Source organism: Anas platyrhynchos, chromosome 1 (genome assembly GCF_047663525.1).
Source record: "Anas platyrhynchos isolate ZD024472 breed Pekin duck chromosome 1, IASCAAS_PekinDuck_T2T, whole genome shotgun sequence".
Lineage (NCBI taxonomy): Eukaryota > Metazoa > Chordata > Aves > Anseriformes > Anatidae > Anas > Anas platyrhynchos.
The window spans coordinates 42,832,115-42,850,860 of record NC_092587.1 but is presented as its reverse complement, the minus strand read 5'-3'; the positions used below and the strand labels follow the sequence as shown (position 1 = coordinate 42,850,860).

Sequence of the window (18,746 nt, the reverse complement as noted above, 5' to 3'; positions counted from 1 at the left end):
CTTGTCACCAGTCCCCACCCCCTGAAGCTCCTCATGCACCTGGGGGAGTACAGACATCGCCGAGGTTAGTGCCGCCCTGTTAGTGGGCAAAGCCAGAGGGGCACCTGGGCTTTTGAAGGAGCAGGCAGGGGCAAAACCCTCCTGGTGAGGGCCCAGCCAGCCCCACACTGCTTCCCACCACAGCACTGGGAGCTGCCGGCCTGGCCCTGCCCGCCACGAGCCCGCATCACCCAGGGACAGGTGCCCAGCCGCACGGCAGGAGGACATGGTACAAAGTTAAGCAGCTGCAGGGAGCATGCCCATCAGCTGTACCTTTGATAAGTCTCAGAGAATTTTAGCAGGACGTATGTCCCAGGAGGAATGCCTCCTGCAGCTCATCCTTCTGGGCTGAGCCTCCGTGCAGCTCCAGTGCTTTCCTAGGAAGCTGGGGATGCTCAGAAGCCACCAGCAGCAGGGTGACGGGCTTGGAGTGGAAGGAGGGAGGAGTACCACTCACTTATCCATTTCAGCCCCTGGAAACTGACTTAATTGCCAGGAGACAATAGCAGTCAGGGTTATCGCCTCTGCTCCTGAGGGCCATAAGCAGAGGAGAAAAATGCGATTCTCTTTTAGCCTGATTAGCTCCCCTTCTTGTTTTGATGCAGCAGTCCCTGAACCGGGGGCCTAATTGTGAAGCATGGCATCCCCAGCACCTGGAAGCAGCAGCAGGGCACTCCCTATGAAATATTCCCCATGCCAAAACAAAAAGATCAGGGTTGGACATTTCCTGTCGCAATGGAGTCTTCGAATTAACTTTTGTTTTATCTTTTCTAACCTCTATTCCGAGCCCTCTGCCAACCCTCCTCTTTGCTGTGTAATAATTACTGTGGCAGGCCTCGCAGATGTACTTTGCACCTCGATTTGCAGATGCTTTATCACAGCTGGGCAAATGGCACCATTAAATGCATTTTTCAAGAGCAGCAACGGAGATGCCAGCTAGCTGCTTGCTTGCCTCTAAGTCACAGCTCAAATCGATGGCTGAAACTAAACCACGGTTCTTCTGTCTCTTTGGCTGCCAAACTTGTAGTTAATCACCTCATTATTTTCAAAAGCGTCCCACTGATCTCACTCTTTAGGAAAGCAGGATGAGTTTCCCCATATGGATTTAAATGCTTCTTTTACAAGAAAATTAATAACAGGATTTTAGCCAGTACCTCCGTCCAAAATTCCCCTGGATGCTCTTGTTACAGCAAAGAAAAAACCCCACGGTATCAGCACTAATCCAAAAAATGAAAAGAAACACAATACAGCCACGGCTCCTGAGAAGCTTAAAGAACAAGAAACCAAACCCAGCAGCTGAGGCAGACCGGCAGCCGTGGTGCCGGGGGCGTAAGCTGTATTTTGCTGACAGTTTCCCAGCGGAGCGTGAGCCAGGCCAAGCGCTGCCGGACCCTTGCAGAGGGCAGGAGCCTCCCCGAAGCCCAGCGGCACCGCGGGGCTGAGCGGGACCCGGGCAGCAGCGTTTGGTCCATCAGCTCCGTGCCGAGCTGGGGTGAAGGCACTGGCAGGAGCCACCTGGCCTGAGGAATCGAAGCCTGCAGGAGAATCTGGAGCTGAATCTCTCTGTTAACCTGGTGGAAACCAAGCCAGGCTGGGGATGGGTGGCAGAAGCAAAGCCTGACCAAGACCTGCTTTGGTAACAGGTGATGTGCTGGGATGGGTGTAGGAAAAAGGGTAGGGAGCCAGGGGAATTTAAAGAAGAAAAGCCTGAAGAACAGATTTCTTTGCAATGTGGGAAGGCTGGCAGTAAGTCATAGTAACAGTAACTATGAAAGACTTGGCTATTTCAGTTCTGCTGACTGCTTTATTATGAACAAGCTGTTTGCACAGCCCGTCTTAAAGCTGTACAAATAATTCCAATTTACGAAGCCTTATCTGAAGTCCAAGACAGTCACAATGAACCGACTGAGACTAAAATTTCCCAAGCTGGGGTTGTGCCTCCGGCTAAATTTGTTTGGGAGCATTCAGCCAAAAATTTTTAATCCATTTCTAATGGCTGACATCGTTCTTAGAAACCCATTGTTTGCCTGACCTCCTTCTAACCCGCTAGAAAAATTTCTGGCGACGTTTTTCCTCTCTCGGTTTAATGCTTTGAAGCGCTGCACTTGAAACTTGGCAGGAGGCGGCTTTCTGTTAGGAAGACACATCGCACCCGCTCCCTAAAACTGTGCTCAAACTTGGCCACTTGACAAGCACTTGAAAAACCGGCCTGCCTGTGCTGGATAGGGATCTTGGGTTTTTTCAGCCCAAATCCCCCAGAGCTGTCTGAAGGGAGCAGGTGGTGGTTATCGCCGGCTGCTGGGGGCTGGCGAGGGAGGATGAGCAGCACGAGGCCGGTCTCCTCCGCTCCCCCCTTGTCCCCTTCCAGCACTAAAGATCTGGGAGGAGAAGCAGTCAGAGCGAGGTCAAAATGGGCAAAAGAGACCAGAAAAAGGATAGAGAGAAGGACCAAAAATACCAGGACTGGAGGGAAGGAAGGACCCTGGGACTGGGCAGAAGGCCAGCGAAGAGGCCACTGAAGAGGAAGGGTTTCGGGGGTCTCCCCCAGCACTGCATGGCTGGGGAATGGCAGCAGCAGCAGGCATCACACCCAGCAGCTGTGCTCTGCGAGGGGCTTTGCTTCTCCAGGAGGAAATGTTGCTGAGGTTTGGATCCACCTAACGGTGCGAGGGGAAAAGCAGCCAGCCTGCTGGGATGTGGGTGAGAAATTTCTGAAAGCTCGAGGAAATATTCACGTCGTGCGACCGCTGCTTCCTGGCTCCGGCACTGAAGCAAAGGAGCAGAGAAAGAAGAGCGTTTCCCTGCTGCTGGCAGCTGCCCAGGAACCGGGGCTTTCACCAGGCGGGGTGCGACCAGCAGGTAGCAAAACAGACTTTGAATCCAAACGCTGTAATTAAAATAGGGTTACTAAATGCTCGCCATCTATCCCGTAAACAGAGGGAGGGTCCTTCAGGAAGGAAAAATAGCAAAAGATTGCAATTAGTTATGATCTTATGGTGAATATGGGCAAGAAATCTCAATTAACATTGTGCAGGCAACACTAATGCCGGCGTTATGTTATCTCTTGCTGCTTCGTTTTGCAAGACCAACAGGCTGCTTTTCGAACCTTGCTTTCTGTTCATGCTGGGGGTTCTCCAGTCTAAGAACTGCAATGTCCACACACAACTTCTGTGTCTTCACTCAGCTTCTCTCTTAACTGGTATTGCATAAAGACAAGCACACAGTGGGGCTGAAGCTAGATAAAATTACTATGTATGGATTTTGAGTTTTTTTCCCCACAGGATTTGAAAATCTCTCAAAATACTACTTTATTGCAAATAAATGCCAATGATCATCTTTTGTTCTTCAAAAGCATCATTACCCTTTTTTCTTCCTTTCTCTCAGTCAGAGGTGTGTTACCTATGGTTTCTTTGCTTGTTTTGAAAATCGTTCTTTTGAAATGACCTCAGCTGTGCCACTCGTTCCAGGCCTTTCCAGCCAAGACAGTCCAAGCTACTAACCAAGAGTGGAGGAGCCGTCTAGTTTGCCATCTGAAGAGGGGAGAGGAAAGGATTGTTTGCCCAAAGACCATTTAGAATGGTGTCTATGGCAGGGGGGAAGGAGCATCTTTTCTTAAGCTTCTGCATTTGCACATTGCTGTTGCATCTTTGGAGCCCAAACATCAAGGTCAAGCCCCAGGAGGAAGAGCAGCTGGAGAGTCGCTTTTCAGGTGGCTTCTCAAAGCAATGTGCCTTAAAAGTAAATCCACTGCCTGCATTCCCATCATCCAGCCATCCTTCTGGCAGCCCGGAGGTGAGTGATGGGAGTCTGACAGATTTTAGCTGTAGCCAAGACAAGCAAAAAGGAAAGAACACAGGTGGATATGTTTCAGCTGAAATTTGTAAAGTTAGAGCTCAAAATAAATCAAAACCCAAAGAGTAACATCCTTTTACCAGGTGGGTGATCTGGCACTGTCTGTCATGTTCCTGAGACCACATTTTCCCATCTCTCCACTTGTCATCTGTGTGCGTGGGTCACAAAAATGAGTCTGAGAGAATTCCCTTGATCACATTTAAGCATCCAGACCCCTCTTACTCATTAGCTTTCCCAGTGTGTTTGCTAGGAGCGCTCTCTGTCCTGTCACCCCAGTCATTAATAAATTCGTTAAACTTTAACAGCCCCGGGACAGCTAATGATGTGTCGCTAGTGCTCAGCCACCAGCTGGACTCTGTACCACCAGCTCCAACCCTCTGAGCCCCAAGGAGCAAACAACCTTCCACCCACCTTATCGTCTGCCTTGCCAGTCTGTACCACACCGATTTAGCTGCAAGAGTACTGCAGAAGACGTGTCAAAGGCTTTGCCAAAGTGAAGGTAATCAGTGATACCCACTGCTCTCATGCTTTGAGGAGGCTGCCCTTGAAGAACAAGCAGCTCTCCTGGGGCCCTCTGCTCTCCAAGGCAGATCCCTTTGGGGTCTTGCGTCAAGGAATTGCCATCTCCAGCACACTCCTAGGTTCACCTGACCATACAGTCCTTCACGTCACGGTACACCTGTGAGTCCTCAGGCCTGTGATTACCTGAGGTGGCTCCACTGATTTACTCTCCTTGATCTCCCGTGCTGGATGTTTGTTTACAGGTGCCTGAGATAAGCCCTGAGTCACAGTGCTTTCACAAGGGACGTGCCAGGGTTTCCCTGACCGTGCTGTACAGACCCCGCAGAGGGGACCTCTGCACACAAATAACGAGCATTTCGGTGCCTCTCCGGGTAAGGGGCGTTTCGAGGCCTTGGCTCTGCACCAGAGATCACTGCAGAGTGTTTGTGGGTTCATCGCTTTGCAGCTTGAGCTCTCCATCACCGGCGCGGCAATTGCTCCATTAGGAGTTTTTCTGTGATCACACCGAGATCACAGATCAAACGGTGATGGGTTTATTGCTTCTCTTCAGCTCGAGCTAACTGTCATAATGGAGAGCTTTATTGATCTCCGATGGCAGCAACGCCAGGAGCACAGAGCGGTGCTGTTTTAGGAAACGCTTTGACTATCTCCATAATTGCGTTTGGATTACTGCTGCCCCAAGGGCTGGAAATGCAAGGCTGTTTGCATGTGCTTCCCCCTCGTAGCTGAGGTGTATCCCACCGAAATCAAGGCTGCTGCACTGACTGACATTTGGGGTTGGATAAAGGTTGTTATTCCCATAAATGGTTTTAGTCTCAGGTCACTGTTTTAGGCTAATTTCTGTCACTTACGTGCTTTCTGTATGGGAAAGCTTGACATAACCTGGGCTTACTCAAGCTCCAATGGAACAAATTCTTGGCCCTGCATGCAGACAGCCGAACAGCCTGTGTTTAGGATCCGTGTCTGCCTGGGCTTGTCTGCATCAGCAAGAAGGTGACGGGCTTAAACCCTTCCAAAACCGCCCCATGAGAATGCAGCAGGACTGGGTTTGCTGTGCTCCGTGTTCTGAGGGCACCCCAGCACCTCTTTGTCACAAGGACAAAGCGGCCTCTGAGCTTTGTCACAGGGGGGAAGGAGGAGGAGGAGGAGGAGAAGGGATGACCCTCATCACCACTCCCCCGAGGCTGAGTGGAACAGAGGAGGAGCTTCGGGACTGAGCCAAGTTCCACATTCACAAGCCAGAAGCTGCAGGGAGAGGGGAGCAGGGAGACAGAAAAGGAGAGTGAGGGGACAGGAGGAAGCAAGGAAAAGGGGACAGCTGCCTGGGGAGGGAGGCAGAACGGAGAAGGAGGCAGAAGGGAGAGGCAGAAACAGTCTTGGGTCAAAAGAGGAAGACCGAGGAGCAGGCAGGCTGCAAAATGACATTGCTCCTGTGGCTGTCATCTGACTGGAGCAGCATTGCTGTGCTGGGAGTTTTCCTTACCGTCTTCACCTTGGTTTTTGATTTCATGAAGCGCAGAAAGAAGTGGAGCCGGTACCCGCCAGGCCCCATGTCGCTGCCGTTCGTCGGGACCATGCCGTACATCGACTTCAACAACCCGCACCTCTCCTTCAACAAGGTGAGTGCCAGCCCTGCAGGCTGGGACGTGGTGGTGGGGATGGCAGGCTTCTCCGTGAGTCACTCCAGCCTGCCTACAGGCGTGGGGCTGCTCCAGGTAAGGAGATCAGCTCATGGGATTTGCCCCAGCAGCAGCGCCCAAAATGTCTGTAGCGTTCCCAATCAGAGTCAGGGCTTATCCTTTCCCGAGGGAAAGGCACAGCACAGCTTGCAGCAGATTACTTTGCAAACTCTAAAGGCCTTTTTTTTCTTTAGGACAACACTGCTCAGCTGTCTGTCCAAAATCCACCCAATGGAGAAACTAAATACAGCATTTGTATTGTTTGCCTTCATATAGTCCAAAAGATTACCATTTTCAAATCGCATCAGGGTCATGCTGACTGCAGTCTTGACCGGTAATCACTTTTAATGATGTATTTCTAGTGCCAGTGAAGTACTAATTCCCTTTCCAATCCCACTGCAAATACACTCAGAGTATTTCAGTTCCTTGATTTGCTCAGAGTATGGAAATGAAGAATTAAAGAGGGAAAGAAAGGGAAAGAAGGAAGGAAGGAAGGAAGGAAGGAAGGAAGGAAGGAAGGAAGGAAGGAAGGAAGGAAGGAAGGAAGGAAGGAAGGAAGGAAGGAAGGAAGGAAGGAAGGAAGGAAGGAAGGAAGGAAACAGAGATAAATAATGTGTTTTTTTGTGAGCATCACTACTATGACACCACCTTCCAACAGCACACTCCTGAGCACTGTGTTCAGTGTTACTGCCCAGCCGTGCAGCTTCAGCCTGGCTTCCTGAAGGTGTCAGCTTCGTGTCTTTTATAGATCACAGCAGATGTAGGGGATGTGCAAGTTACCAGTCTTACTAGGTGTGTTCATTCCTCTGGGGGAGAAAAAGATGAACTGAAACTCCAGCATGGAGCTGCCTCTTCCAAGCATGCTCCTGGGAACTGGGCTTTGGGTCAGTCTTTAGGAACAAATGCATGTAAAGAAACTACATTTCACTTTATCATTGAGATTTCCTTCTAGCAGAAAGAACTCAAAACTAGTTCAAAACTAACTCAAAAATTGCCTAGGCTTTCAGAGACAGATAAACAACACATGGTATTCAAAATCCAAGTATTAGGAAATAGCGGGTTGTTGAGCATGCACTATTTGAAAATCCCAAAAGAGATCCTTGACCTCGTGTTGTCAAACAAAATCCAAAATGCTTGCACAATGTTCTTGGCAGCAGTTTGAGCTGGATAGCTGCATATTGAGTCTTGCCAGATGCAGTGTATTGCTCCCTGCTTCAGCTGGTGTTTCACACTGCTTTGAGACGTTTCACTGCAAAGACAACAGGCAAAGGTCAGCTGAAGGTCTCCTAATAAAAGCAGTTCAAACCCCTAAATCGTAAAGGCCCTAAGGAAGGCTCCAGGGGTATTTTGGACATTACATGCCGGCACTATTGGGTGTGAGGTCACTTTCAGGACCAATTTTTTTTATCTTGCCAGTTTCACAAGAAGTTCGGAAACATCTTCAGCCTGCAGAACTGCTGGACCAACGTGGTGGTGCTGAATGGGTACAAAACCGTGAAGGAAGCCCTGGTCCACAAAGCAGATGACTTTGCTGACCGGCCGTACTTCCCAACGTATGAACATGTGGGCTACGGAGATAAATCTGAAGGTACGGCCCTTGGAAATGGGCATTTCCTGCAGGCACGGGCACAAGTTCTCACTGCATTCCCCCTCCACTTTTACTAGGCAGGTAGAAGGCGCAGTCGTAAGTTTTTAGAATGGCTGTGTGAATAAGCTGTACAAGATCAGAGCCTTTCATCTATCCCTGCAGACCTGCACCTCCAAACTCACATTTGCTCTTCTCTAGTGATCTTTGCATGATGTACTTGTCAGAGCTCCTGACATTTCTTGCTCATCCATAATTCCAGGGATTGTTGTAGCAAGATACGGGCATGTCTGGAAGGAGATAAGGAAATTCACACTCTCTACCTTGAGGGACTTTGGAATGGGAAAGAAATCCTTGGAGGAGCGAGTGACTGAGGAAGCAGGATTCCTGTGCTCTGCAATCAAAGCAGAAGAAGGTATGTCACATCCAGAAGGATGGGCAAACTGCTCTTCAGAACAAAACAAAACAAAAACAAAAACAGGAAAAGGCAATAGAACAATGCAGAGAGAGAAGTACTAATGCAGCCACTCCCATATGTATGCAGTGTTTCAAGTCCATCATCATCATAATTACTGGTCCTGCTCTGCCTTGAAGCCACTTCTACCTGATGCATTGGGGCTACTGTAAAGCTAAGCAATCTGAAATAGGACATGAATAGAAATAAACAGAGGTAAAATATAATTATTCCTGAGGCTTGGTAACTGCTACCTTTATGATGTTTGGTGAAAGAGAAGTGTTATTTGGCATGTGGCAGAACAACCTTGCAAATCAGCTTTTCTTTGGGAACTTTCTCCCTTAAATAATGACCAACTGAACCACAGTAGGAGATGAGAAGATTGTCTCTTCCTACTATGATGTATTTGTACTTTGAGTGTGTTTCATTTTTTCCCTTGAAAACATCTAAGAGATATTTGTGTGTTCTTGTAGCCGAACTCTGAGGTTCAATAGGTTGATGTTGCTTAGCCTCTTTGCTTGGTCTCCCTTTCTGTTTTTAGGTCGCCCTTTCGACTTACGTTTTCTTGTAAACAATGCAGTCTGCAACATGATCTGCAGCATCATCTATGGAGGGCGTTTTGACTACGGTGATGAGGTGTTCAGGAAAATGGTAGCTTTGTTTGAAAACTCCCTGAGTGAAGAAGCCGGATTCCTGACTCAGGTAACACAGAAGTGTGGTATGTTCTGTAAGAGGCTGCCCTCTGTCGCTGGAGAGCACTGTGTTTTCATTTTTTTTCTTTTTGCATCTCGTAATGTCTTGTCTCTTGCTCTGTGGTTCTGGCCTACCAGTTTCTTAATGTGATGCCCATTTTGTTGCGCATCCCTGGACTGCCGCAGAAAGTCTTTCGCGGGCAAAAGGCATACATGGACTTCATAGACGTTCTCATACAGAAGCACATGGAGACCTGGAACCCTGAACACACCCGAGACTTCACTGATGCGTTTTTAAAGGAGATGTCGAAGGTAGGGAGAGACCAGCAGAACCTTAGAGCTCAGGAGCAATTCCTCTACTTCTTTGAGCTTGTTGATGAAAGCTGACTTTTGACATAAAGCTCTCTAAAGACCATTACTAACTAATTTTCTACTTCCTCATTCTACTTCATATCTTGAGCATTAATTTCTTCATGCTGTGCCCTCCTTGATTGTCCTCAGAAATCATAATCTGCTGATGTTCCTGCCCTCACCTTCCACTTCCATTTTTCCCTCCGTGTCTGGCAGCTCCCTGCTTTCCAGCCTACACCGTTTTGAAGACATTTAAAAGTCAATAATTGAGAATTCATTAATATGTCTACGTTTGCAGTGGCGGAGAAGTCAGACATGCAAGATCCCGTGTTTGTCAGTGCCTTAACGACTGATTTTAAAGCAGAGCAGAGCAACGTGACCTAACATGCTCTGCACTGAGCATTTCTACTGGGAGGGACTGAGCCTGGCCTCCTTCCCTCTTATCACATCCCTCTCCTGCTTACTGAGGTCCCCTGAGAAGCTGGTCTGATAAATCCCTCCGCTGGGCTAACTTCGGTCAGGCCAGTCCCACAGCTCCCTCGCCAGAGTCCTTTTATTTGAATAACAGTTGAGACTTAAATGCCTCATTAATTGCTATCCGTGTTAAAACAGCATCAAAACATGCAGAATAACTCAGCAGAAGCTAGTCCCTAGGAAAGAAAAGTATAAAAAGGATTAGAAAAGACAAGCAGATGAACTCATGCAGAGAGCTTGTCATATCTCATATGCTAGCAAATTTGAGCTCAATTAGTATTTGGATGAGAGACCAGTTTTGCTGCAATTGGTGTTGCAGACTTAATAGGCAGCGATGATACCCTGATTTTTTCCCCCCTGATCATAAGAAAACACCAGGGCAGAAGCAGTGAGAATCTGTAATGCGTAGCTACAGATAGCCCCCTCAAAATGCTGTTAATTTGCATTTGCTGCATCAAGGCGGCCTCCTCGCTGCTGCGTGGGCTTTATGATCTGATCAAGCCTGACTAACAGTGTTCCACCTCCTCTGGGGGAGGACGCCGTAGTAAGTGGCAGTGTCCTGCTGAGCTGGGAGCGCAAGGTGTTTACTTCTGTCCTGAAGGCAGGAGTAATGTTCATCTCGCAGGCTGTGGGAGGTTACTGATGACCTTCAAATACTCTGGTAACAGCGGTATTGGTGCACATCAGTCATACACAGCCCATTGCCTGTGGTGTGCTTTTCTCTGCCAATGCAATTCTTGGTCAGCAAAAGTGGACCTAGCGCTCCTCAGCACTGCTCTGAGAGAAGGTCGTCTCACCAGCGAGTGTCTTTGCTCCTATCACACACTTGTTTGCTCTCCGCAGGGTAAGGAGGCTGAAGAGAATGGCTTCAATTACAACAACCTTCGTCTGGTGACCGCAGACTTGTTTGCAGCTGGTTCTGACACCACCTCCGCCACCCTCCGGTGGGCATTTCTCTACATGCTTTTGCACCCAGGAACACAGAGTAAGTGAGAGGACAGGCAGAGGTGCGGTATGTTCCCTTCAGCCCTCATTTCTCTGTAAGGACACTCAACATCTCCTATTCATGGTTTGGGGTTTTTGCAAGGAGAAGCAGGTTTGGTGATTGTTGGTCTAGAAGAAACCAGGAGAAAACACTTCCCCTAACACAGCTGCTCTGGCAGGCCCAGTGGTGGCAGTGGGGAAGCCCTGGTGAAAAGACTGGAGTTGGAAGGGCAGTTCACTCTCCTTCACACTGAAGGCTACCTGGGGACTTCCAGTGGTCTTGGAACCCTCCCTCCTAGACTTGGAATAAATGCTGATCTGTTTTAACTCTCAAATGCTGCCTGCACAAGTACACTTCCGGCTACATTGAGGAGGGGTAAAGTAGCATGTCAAGTGCCAAGACCTTTATTAAAGACACTGTGCAAAAATAACAGAGTTTTTTTTTGTTGTTGTTTTGTTTTGTTTTGTTTCTTTTGTTCTGTTGTTTTTTTTTGTTTGTTTGTTTGTTTGTTTTGTTTTGTTTTTCTGAGCAACTGAAAAAAGGCATTCCCCTGTAGTTTCTGTTCCTTTCTGTAATTGCTTGTCCTACCCTCGCACAGTGCCTACTGAGCTCATGCTGCCAGCTTTTCCTCCAGCTTGTACCAGCCCCTTCTGTTTAGCTAAGGGAGCTCTAAGTCCTCGGCTGTGCTGCTTTCAGGTAAAATCCACAAAGAGATTGATATGGTGATTGGAAGAGAGAGGTCACCTACCATGATGGACCAAGTGAACATGCCCTACACCAATGCCGTGATCCATGAGGCACAGCGCTGTGGGGACATCGCTCCTGTTGGGCTACCTCACATGGCATACCGGGACACCGAGCTTCAGGGTTACTTCATTCCCAAGGTGAGCACGGCCAGATGGGCAATGCAGCATCCCTGTCCTGTGCAGATGCCTGGCTTAGGGTGTGGGTGACCCCACACAGCTTGGCAGATTTGTGTTTCCAGCCCCAAATCACGCTCACTGCCAAGTTCTGAAGCACTGAACATTGAAATGCTAAGACCAGACAGATGGGCACGTTTGTGCTCTAGGTTTACACTAGTTATGTGGGAACCCAACTGTAGTGGCAGCTCAGTGCAAAGGTTCGCTTTCCTCTCGATGAGCTGTGACATTCACTGCCTGAGTTGGAAAAAGAAACTAGGACAGCTTGACAGGCTCTTTGGAGGCACATGAGACCAGCTTGCTGCCTTTCCTGAGACGGCAGTAGTTAAATCTCTGAAGTTATTCAATTGCCACTGGCATTCGGTCCATTGACACTGTGACGGGAATCAAGAGCACTCTGTCCTGGCAGTGCTGGTAGCAATACAAGCCTGGGATGTTTTTTTCAGCGTTGCAGTAACTCCACTAAGCTTAAAACATTGACACAGGAAACAAGAAAGCTTTGCCATTTTCCATGTGTGAAAGTTGGGCTTTGAAGTCTGTCAGTTAGCTTTTTCTCCCCAGCTACAAAGTAAGTCCAGAAGGATCTGTGAAGTGGAAGCTGTTTCCACTATCTAACCATGAAATTAGCATTTGCATGCAATGGCCTTTGTAAGGATATAAGTTGCAAAAGTGCAAATGCTTCAGGTGCATAGGGCAGGCAGCATGTCACTGGAAAAGTGCACTGCTTTACCTCTGCTATATCTAAGATAGAGAAGAGGAGCTCAGTGCCATACTTTGAAGCATCTAGTGATGGTTGCTATTAGATGGGAGAGACAGACTAAAGAGCACCGATCCACCTTGCCAGGATAATTCTGCCGTTCTCACGTAAGTTGTTTCCTCTTGTGGAGGAGTGCAGGGGACAACAGTCATCACCAACTTGTCTTCCGTGCTGAAGGATGAGTCAGTCTGGAAGAAACCAAATGAGTTTTACCCCGAACACTTCCTGGACGTGAACGGGCAGTTTGTGAAACCGGAGGCCTTCATGCCTTTCTCAGCAGGTAAATCTGAGGGGAGGATCTAGCTGCAAGCCATGTGCACAGCAGGAGCGGTGATCTGCCTCCTGGGAAGTCCAGGGGTTGTCTCTTTCTCTCTCTTTGCATTTGAGCAGGGGGTAAGAAAGTGACCTGCAGGGGGCTCTTCCAACCTAAATTATTCTATGAAGCTGTGCACAACAAACAGGGTGTCCCCGTCTAACTAGCTGTGAGTGCCTGGGCCCTTTTGACATGGTTAACCAGGCACTCTCGCCTTCTTCCTTCTGTCCATCCTGAGCAAAGCAGCTTCTGATCCTCTGTTTTGCTCCGTCTTGTGTCTGCACACAGAGGTTGCTCATCCCACAGTGATTCCAGCGTGGTTTAATGTCCTCTCTCATGGATGCTTCCTTCCTGCAGGTCGACGTGTCTGCCTGGGGGCACAGCTGGCCAGGATGGAGCTCTTCATCTTCTTCACCACTCTCCTGCAGCAATTCACCTTCATGCTCCCCGAGGATCAGCCCAGGCCACGGACGGATGGCTACTTTGCCCTCATAAAATGCCCACACCCATTCAAGCTGCGAGCTATCCCAAGATAAGTGCACACCACTCCCCTTTCACTCAGAGACCACCACAAGTGCTGTCAGAAATGCAGCAGGTCTAGGCAGGATGATGCCAAGTCCCACTTAAGACCACCTAAACCTGTGCAGATGTCCCTAGCAGTGTAAAGAACGCTGTAGCCCAGTATATAGCTCAGCTTAATTCCCATCCTGGATCGTGAATCACACAGCCATAGCACATTACAGGTGATGGTCACATTTGCAAGGACGTATATAACCAATAAACCAGTTCTGCTGTACTTTGGGCTCTCGTTGCAGAAACAGTTTACCAAGCACTTGGCTACTGGGAGAGTATTAGCCCTGCCTTATTGTGTACTGAAATACGAAGGTATCTGGGGTGAAAGATAACCCCGCGGTCCTGCCAATTCTAGGAGGAAAACCAACCAAACAAACAAACCTAGGAACAATTTGCGAAGAGCTCCTGGCCACCTCCCTTCCCTGCCATCTCCTATCCAAATAGCTCCTCCAAACAGCTTTTCTTCAGCGTTACATAAAAACAGCTCTCGGGCAGGCTTGGCACGGAGCCGTGGGGTTGCATTGCCTGGGGGTGAGCTGTACATTTCAGGGCTGGCTCTTTTTATTCCTGCGTTACTTCTGACCAACTGTTTCGCGAGGTTTGCAAAACGATTACGGCTCGATGTTCAGACTCATCCTTAACAAAATAATTGTGTAAAAAAAAAAATAAATAAAGGTTTGATGTTCAGACTGGCAGTAACTACCATAAAGGAGCCTGTGCGCATAACCACAACTAGAAAAATAAACCAACTCAGAAGCCGTGTGTGTGTGTGCATTTATTGTTCTGACGGTAATTTCTGTGAAGGCTGCTGCCTTGCACGAACACTCATCGATACCACCGTTAAGGGGTTAATTCCAGCGGGACCTGCACATCAATATTTTCCATTTACAGATCCCAAAAGGGCATAAAAACGACCCAAACAGTCCCCGCGGCCCGCCCCCCTGACGGCCGCGCCCGCCCTCAGCCTCCCTCCCTCAGGGGCCGCCCCCGCGCCCCGCCCCGGCCGCCATTCCGCGAGCCCGCCCCGCCGTCCCGCCCCCCAGCGCCTCTCGGCCAATCAGAGGGCGGAACGGCGGCGCGGCCGGCCAATGGGGAGGCGGGGCCGCTCGGCGGGGCTGGGCGCCGTGGAGGGGGTGGCGGGGACAAGATGGCGGTGGCGGGGCGCGGGGCAGCGGCCGTGAAGCCCATCTTCAGCCGCGACCTGGGCGAGGCCAAGCGGCGAGTGCGGGAGCTGTACCGGGCCTGGTACCGCGAGGTGCCCAACACGGGTGAGGGGGCGCCGGGGGAGAGCCGCGGGAGGCGGCCCCGCGTCAAGGTCGCGGCGGGAGGGCGGGCGGGGTGAGGGCTGCGTGAGGGGGGAGCGGGGCCGTGATCCTGTGGTGTGCCCGCAGTGCACCTCTACCAGCTGGACATCACCGTCAGGCAGGCGCGGGACAAGCTGCGGGAGCTCTTCGTGAAGAACGCCCACGTCACGGACCCGCGGGTGATCGACATGCTGGTGATCAAGGTGCGGCCCGGGGGGGCAGGGGGGGAAGCGCCCCGTTTTTAACGCAGGACAGCAGTGTTGGTGTGTTCGGGGGGCAGGGGTGATAGAACGTGCGTTTCTGGCACTTGGTGTCGTGACAATTTGCAGATTTTAAAAGGGGAAGCAGCAGCAATCAAAGAAAAGGACAAAGATGCTGCTGCTAGCTTATCACTAAAAACGACCTTTCTGGTCCCTACAGCACTTCCTTAGATAGGGATGTATTTTCCTTAACTGATTCTAAAACAAACATTAGAGTGGCCATACTTTGTGGGAGGCCGGCTTTGGGTTTGCATAGGTAGCAGCACACCCTGATCTTGTAGCGTATCTAGCTGTGTCCTAGCCCTGAGACCCGTCTGTCTGAAGGACTCCTCAGAGTGCTAAGAGTAGGGTAAGTATTCAGAGGAGGCCAGAGCAAGGATAACTGCCCTTTGCAGTTTTAAAGCATTAGAAACCTTCCAGCCAAGAGCTGCCATGCTTGCCTGTTGTATTTCCTGTATTTCAAGACATCTAGGTTATCCTTAAATAAAGGAAAAAATCTGCAAACACAGTTCAAGGTAATAGGCCAGTGGGTGAAACTTCCAGGCAGCCTGGTTATTATAATATTCTTAAAATCGTTCGCATTATTATGTATCTCTTGTCTATAAACAGGGAAAAATGGATCTTCAAGAAACCATTCACGTATGGAAGCAGAAGACTCACGTCATGAGGTATTTCCATGAGACGGAAACCCCACGGCCTAAAGACTTTATGTCCAAATTCTATGCGGGCCACGACCCATGAGACAGCCTGACTCTGTGTCTTCCTGTCCTGTACTACAAATAAAGTTCTATATAACAGAAAAAATCTGTACAGACAGACTGTATAGCAGCCTAGGTGCCTAACGACTAAATCTGAACCCAGCGTGTGCACAAGTCATTAATGATCTCTATGCAGAGCTGTGATTTAGTTTTTGCCAGCGCATATTTTCAGTGGGTAGAGTTTGTCTCATCATTTTTCTTGAGTGTCTGCTGAAAAACCACAGCACAACTGGGCTGTGGAGCTGTCTGCTCAGCCTGCACCCTGCACGTGGGTGGGAGCTCCTTGGAAAAAAGAGCAGGCAAGAGTGGGCCTTTGGAAAAGCTGTTGTAGTTGCAGAGGTTTTGTGCTTGAGGTCCATATGTGTTCCTGCAGTGTTCACAATTTCATGCCATGACTGTGTTGACCTTGTTTTTCACTTTGACACTATTCTCTGTTTACTTCTAGCAGAGAATGGCTTACAATCCAATAGGCCAATAAAGCCCTTTGTACAGTGAAGAGATCAGTAGAGTCCATTTCCCTGCTGTAAAATTAAATTACCTGGAAAATTTTTTTTTTTGTACTGCTGTCTGCAACAGGGAAGCTCCATGAGAGCATGTGATGCCTAGCAGGAGATAGTGTCCTACCATCACCTCGATAATTGAGTCAGGAGTTACTAGTTTGCCACTGAGAAGAGGAAGGAAAATTTGTTCTTTTGCCAGTCAGAATGCATTTTCAGTAGCTAAATCCATGCGGGAGCTTTCCCATGTGTGATCAGCACTGCATCCTTGTGGTGCTTTCAGACTTCTATCCTTGCCTAAACTCTGGCACCTTCATCCCCACATGAGAGCTGTTAAGGGAGAAGTGGGCAGTTAAGAGGAGGCCAGATCTAGTGGCCAGAAACCATGAGAAAGCATTGTCCCAGTAATGTGTCTGGCTTTAATGAAATAATCATTTGAATCATTTGAATCATTTGACTTTGACCTTTCAAGGTCAAGCTGGCATGCAACTGGTCTGATGAGACTGAAGATACCAGCAGCAGAGAAGACCTTGTGAATCTATTAAGTGATTATTTAGTTGCAAAAGCAAATACTTATAAGGAAAGAGGGTGAACACTGAAGTTTACACGTAGTTAAAAAAATAAATGTATCAGGACTCACACAAAAGTAATGAACTACCTAGGCATTACAAGTACTTGGAGCCAGCGCACTCAGAGTTTCACGGTCCACACATTAAGTGCTATGAAAAGCATCACCTTAGTTTGCTGCTCATGATCTCAACTTTGTACGTTACCAAACCTACTTAATGTTTAGTGTGCACTGGTAATGCTGTATTTAATCCTCAGAGAGGTGAAATTAATGCGCCAGTCTCTATTGGGCATACCTGCACAGTGCTAGGTTGCACTGAACGTTATCTGAACTGCAGTGCCACTGTCAATATGAACTCCATTCTTTTAAAGGGGCTGTGTTGTGGGGTTCCTGCTTCCTCTAAGATCCTATATTGTTCCACTGATTAGGACTGAATTGCAGAAAAGACTCCTAAAAGGAAAAAAAAAATATGAAAAGAACCTTGCCACTGGAACAGACTTAGGAAGGTAGAAAGGTTAAGACAGAAGTACTGGGTCATAGGAAATAATCTACAAAAAAAATAACCAACACGGAAACAAAGTCAAGCATCTCAATCTCTTGTTCTTTAATTATTTCCTATATTGCGAATAAAAGGAATCCCAAGCAGTCCTTTATGAGGTGAGTGTGTGTGTGCAAGGATGCAGAACCCATCAAGTGCCTCCTTCATTCCTGATTTACAGATTTCTCTTACACGGGCACGTGCAGGACATTGACTGGCAAAGGGGATGCAGTACCCCCGTCCCCTTGAGGAAGGACAAAATGCAGGTGACAAATGTTGGAAGCATTTCTCTCACACTGGCCTCCTCCCTTCTGTTCTTCCACTGTGGTTCTGTGGATAGAATAAAACCACGTTACTTTTCAGATACACTGCACCAAGCTCCAGGCCATACAACCCCAAACCACGTGAGGTGGGGGTCTACGAAAACTGGCTTTCTAACAGGCCACTGCGATCTTTGCAACCTTTTAACTCTGATTTTCGCTGCACAATGCATACATTAAAACAACACTGATGAATTCTCTAAGATACACACAAACTAAATCTTTACAAATGGAATAATACCAAACAAGAGAGTGTGGTGTGCTGTAGATAAAGGTGACTTATTCCATTCTTTTTTTGTCTGAATGGTCAGACTACTCCAGCGATCAGCACCCACACGACAGTTTGATTTACTGAGCTCAGGAATTCTCAAGTTTTTTCACTTCTCTACCAGAATTTCATACAATTTGTGATTCTCATTTAAAAGTCACGGGCTAGCAGACTATCGAACAGGTGACCGTTAACAACACTCCAGCAGCAATGTCCCCCTTTCAGGCCTGCAGCATAGCCCATATCATCCCTCACTGCCTGCTTTATTTCTGATTCAATTGCCACGATCTAAAAGGTCAAGATCTACAGCACGATCAGTCGATCTCCAAAGACGGTTTGCTAAGGGGATTTCTCGCTCAGAAACCAATCTGTCCCACTCCGGTATCGAAGCACAGCGATGTTTGGAGCTGGAGGCCACACAGCTGCTGCTATCTCTGCTTTACCCACGGCCGCATCCTTCAGAGCCGTTCCGGGAGCAGGGATCGCGGGCAGTGCCGCTGCCGGTGCCGGTGCCGCCCTCACCTTTAATCATCGTCGTCGTCGTCCTCGGGCACGAAGATGTCGTGCTCCTCCAGCAGCGCCGCGAAGTTCTTGCTGATCTGCGTGCCCACGTAGAGGAAGGGGAGCACCACGCTGAACACCCGCAGGAGCCCGAACGGGGTCTGCGGGGACAACCGGGACAGGAGCCGGGAGGGGGCCGCCGCTACCGGCCCGCTCCGCCCCCCCCACCCCCCGCGCCTCCCGCAGCCCATCCCGCCGCCGCCGCCTCACCTTGACGGGCTTGGGCAGGATGGCGCCGCTGCGGGTGACGGTGGCTCGGCGGCAGGGCACCGCCAGCCCGGCCCAGCCCGCCCGCAGCGAGCGGGACGCGGCCGCCGCCAGCAGCCGCCCGCCCGCCGCCGCCATCGCCGCTCCCGCCCCGTTCCCCCACCCCCGGGCCCTCCCCGGGCCCGCGGCTCTCGCGAGGCTGCGCCCGGCCCCGCTCCCCGTCCCCCGCCCCCCGCCCCGGGGCCCGCCCCATGGCGGCCCCGCTGAGG

At 49.4% G+C, this 18,746-nt stretch overlaps 3 protein-coding genes across 3 annotated transcripts; 2 read left to right on the top strand and 1 right to left on the bottom strand.

Annotated features, from left to right (window-relative positions):
• Window positions 1–5,426: 5,426 nt before the first annotated feature.
• LOC101804496 (cytochrome P450 2D6) lies at window positions 5,427–13,958 on the top strand. Its single transcript, XM_038181717.2, has 9 exons — window positions 5,427–6,032; window positions 7,509–7,680; window positions 7,940–8,092; window positions 8,673–8,833; window positions 8,962–9,135; window positions 10,492–10,633; window positions 11,330–11,517; window positions 12,449–12,590; window positions 12,981–13,958. Exons 1-9 carry the CDS (start codon window positions 5,832–5,834, stop codon window positions 13,157–13,159), a joined length of 1,512 nt encoding a protein of 503 aa, XP_038037645.2. The 5' UTR covers window positions 5,427–5,831; the 3' UTR covers window positions 13,160–13,958.
• A 346-nt stretch (window positions 13,959–14,304) lies between these two features.
• NDUFA6 (NADH:ubiquinone oxidoreductase subunit A6) lies at window positions 14,305–15,564 on the top strand. Its single transcript, XM_027453772.3, has 3 exons — window positions 14,305–14,464; window positions 14,588–14,703; window positions 15,370–15,564. Exons 1-3 carry the CDS (start codon window positions 14,344–14,346, stop codon window positions 15,499–15,501), a joined length of 369 nt encoding a protein of 122 aa, XP_027309573.1. The 5' UTR covers window positions 14,305–14,343; the 3' UTR covers window positions 15,502–15,564.
• Window positions 15,565–17,163: 1,599 nt separating this feature from the next.
• On the bottom strand, window positions 17,164–18,662 carry SMDT1 (single-pass membrane protein with aspartate rich tail 1). The gene is made up of 3 exons (XM_027453785.3): window positions 18,481–18,662; window positions 18,232–18,371; window positions 17,164–17,451 (listed from the first exon to the last, which is right to left on the bottom strand). Exons 1-2 carry the CDS (start codon window positions 18,613–18,615, stop codon window positions 18,234–18,236), a joined length of 273 nt encoding a protein of 90 aa, XP_027309586.1. The 5' UTR covers window positions 18,616–18,662; the 3' UTR covers window positions 17,164–17,451; window positions 18,232–18,233.
• Between the last annotated feature and the right edge of the window lie 84 nt (window positions 18,663–18,746).

Coding starts and splice junctions, on each gene's coding strand:
- LOC101804496 (XM_038181717.2), top strand. CDS start 5,832: ATGACATTGCTCCTGTGGCTGTCATCTGACTGGAGCAGCATTGCTGTG. Junction 9,136..10,491: donor TTTTAAAGGAGATGTCGAAG/GTAGGGAGAGAC, acceptor TGCTCTCCGCAG/GGTAAGGAGGCTGAAGAGAA. Junction 10,634..11,329: donor TTTGCACCCAGGAACACAGA/GTAAGTGAGAGG, acceptor TGCTGCTTTCAG/GTAAAATCCACAAAGAGATT.
- NDUFA6 (XM_027453772.3), top strand. CDS start 14,344: ATGGCGGTGGCGGGGCGCGGGGCAGCGGCCGTGAAGCCCATCTTCAGC. Junction 14,465..14,587: donor CCGCGAGGTGCCCAACACGG/GTGAGGGGGCGC, acceptor GTGTGCCCGCAG/TGCACCTCTACCAGCTGGAC. Junction 14,704..15,369: donor TCGACATGCTGGTGATCAAG/GTGCGGCCCGGG, acceptor GTCTATAAACAG/GGAAAAATGGATCTTCAAGA.
- SMDT1 (XM_027453785.3), bottom strand. CDS start 18,615: ATGGCGGCGGCGGGCGGGCGGCTGCTGGCGGCGGCCGCGTCCCGCTCG. Junction 18,372..18,480: donor TCCTGCCCAAGCCCGTCAAG/GTGAGGCGGCGG, acceptor TTGTCCCCGCAG/ACCCCGTTCGGGCTCCTGCG.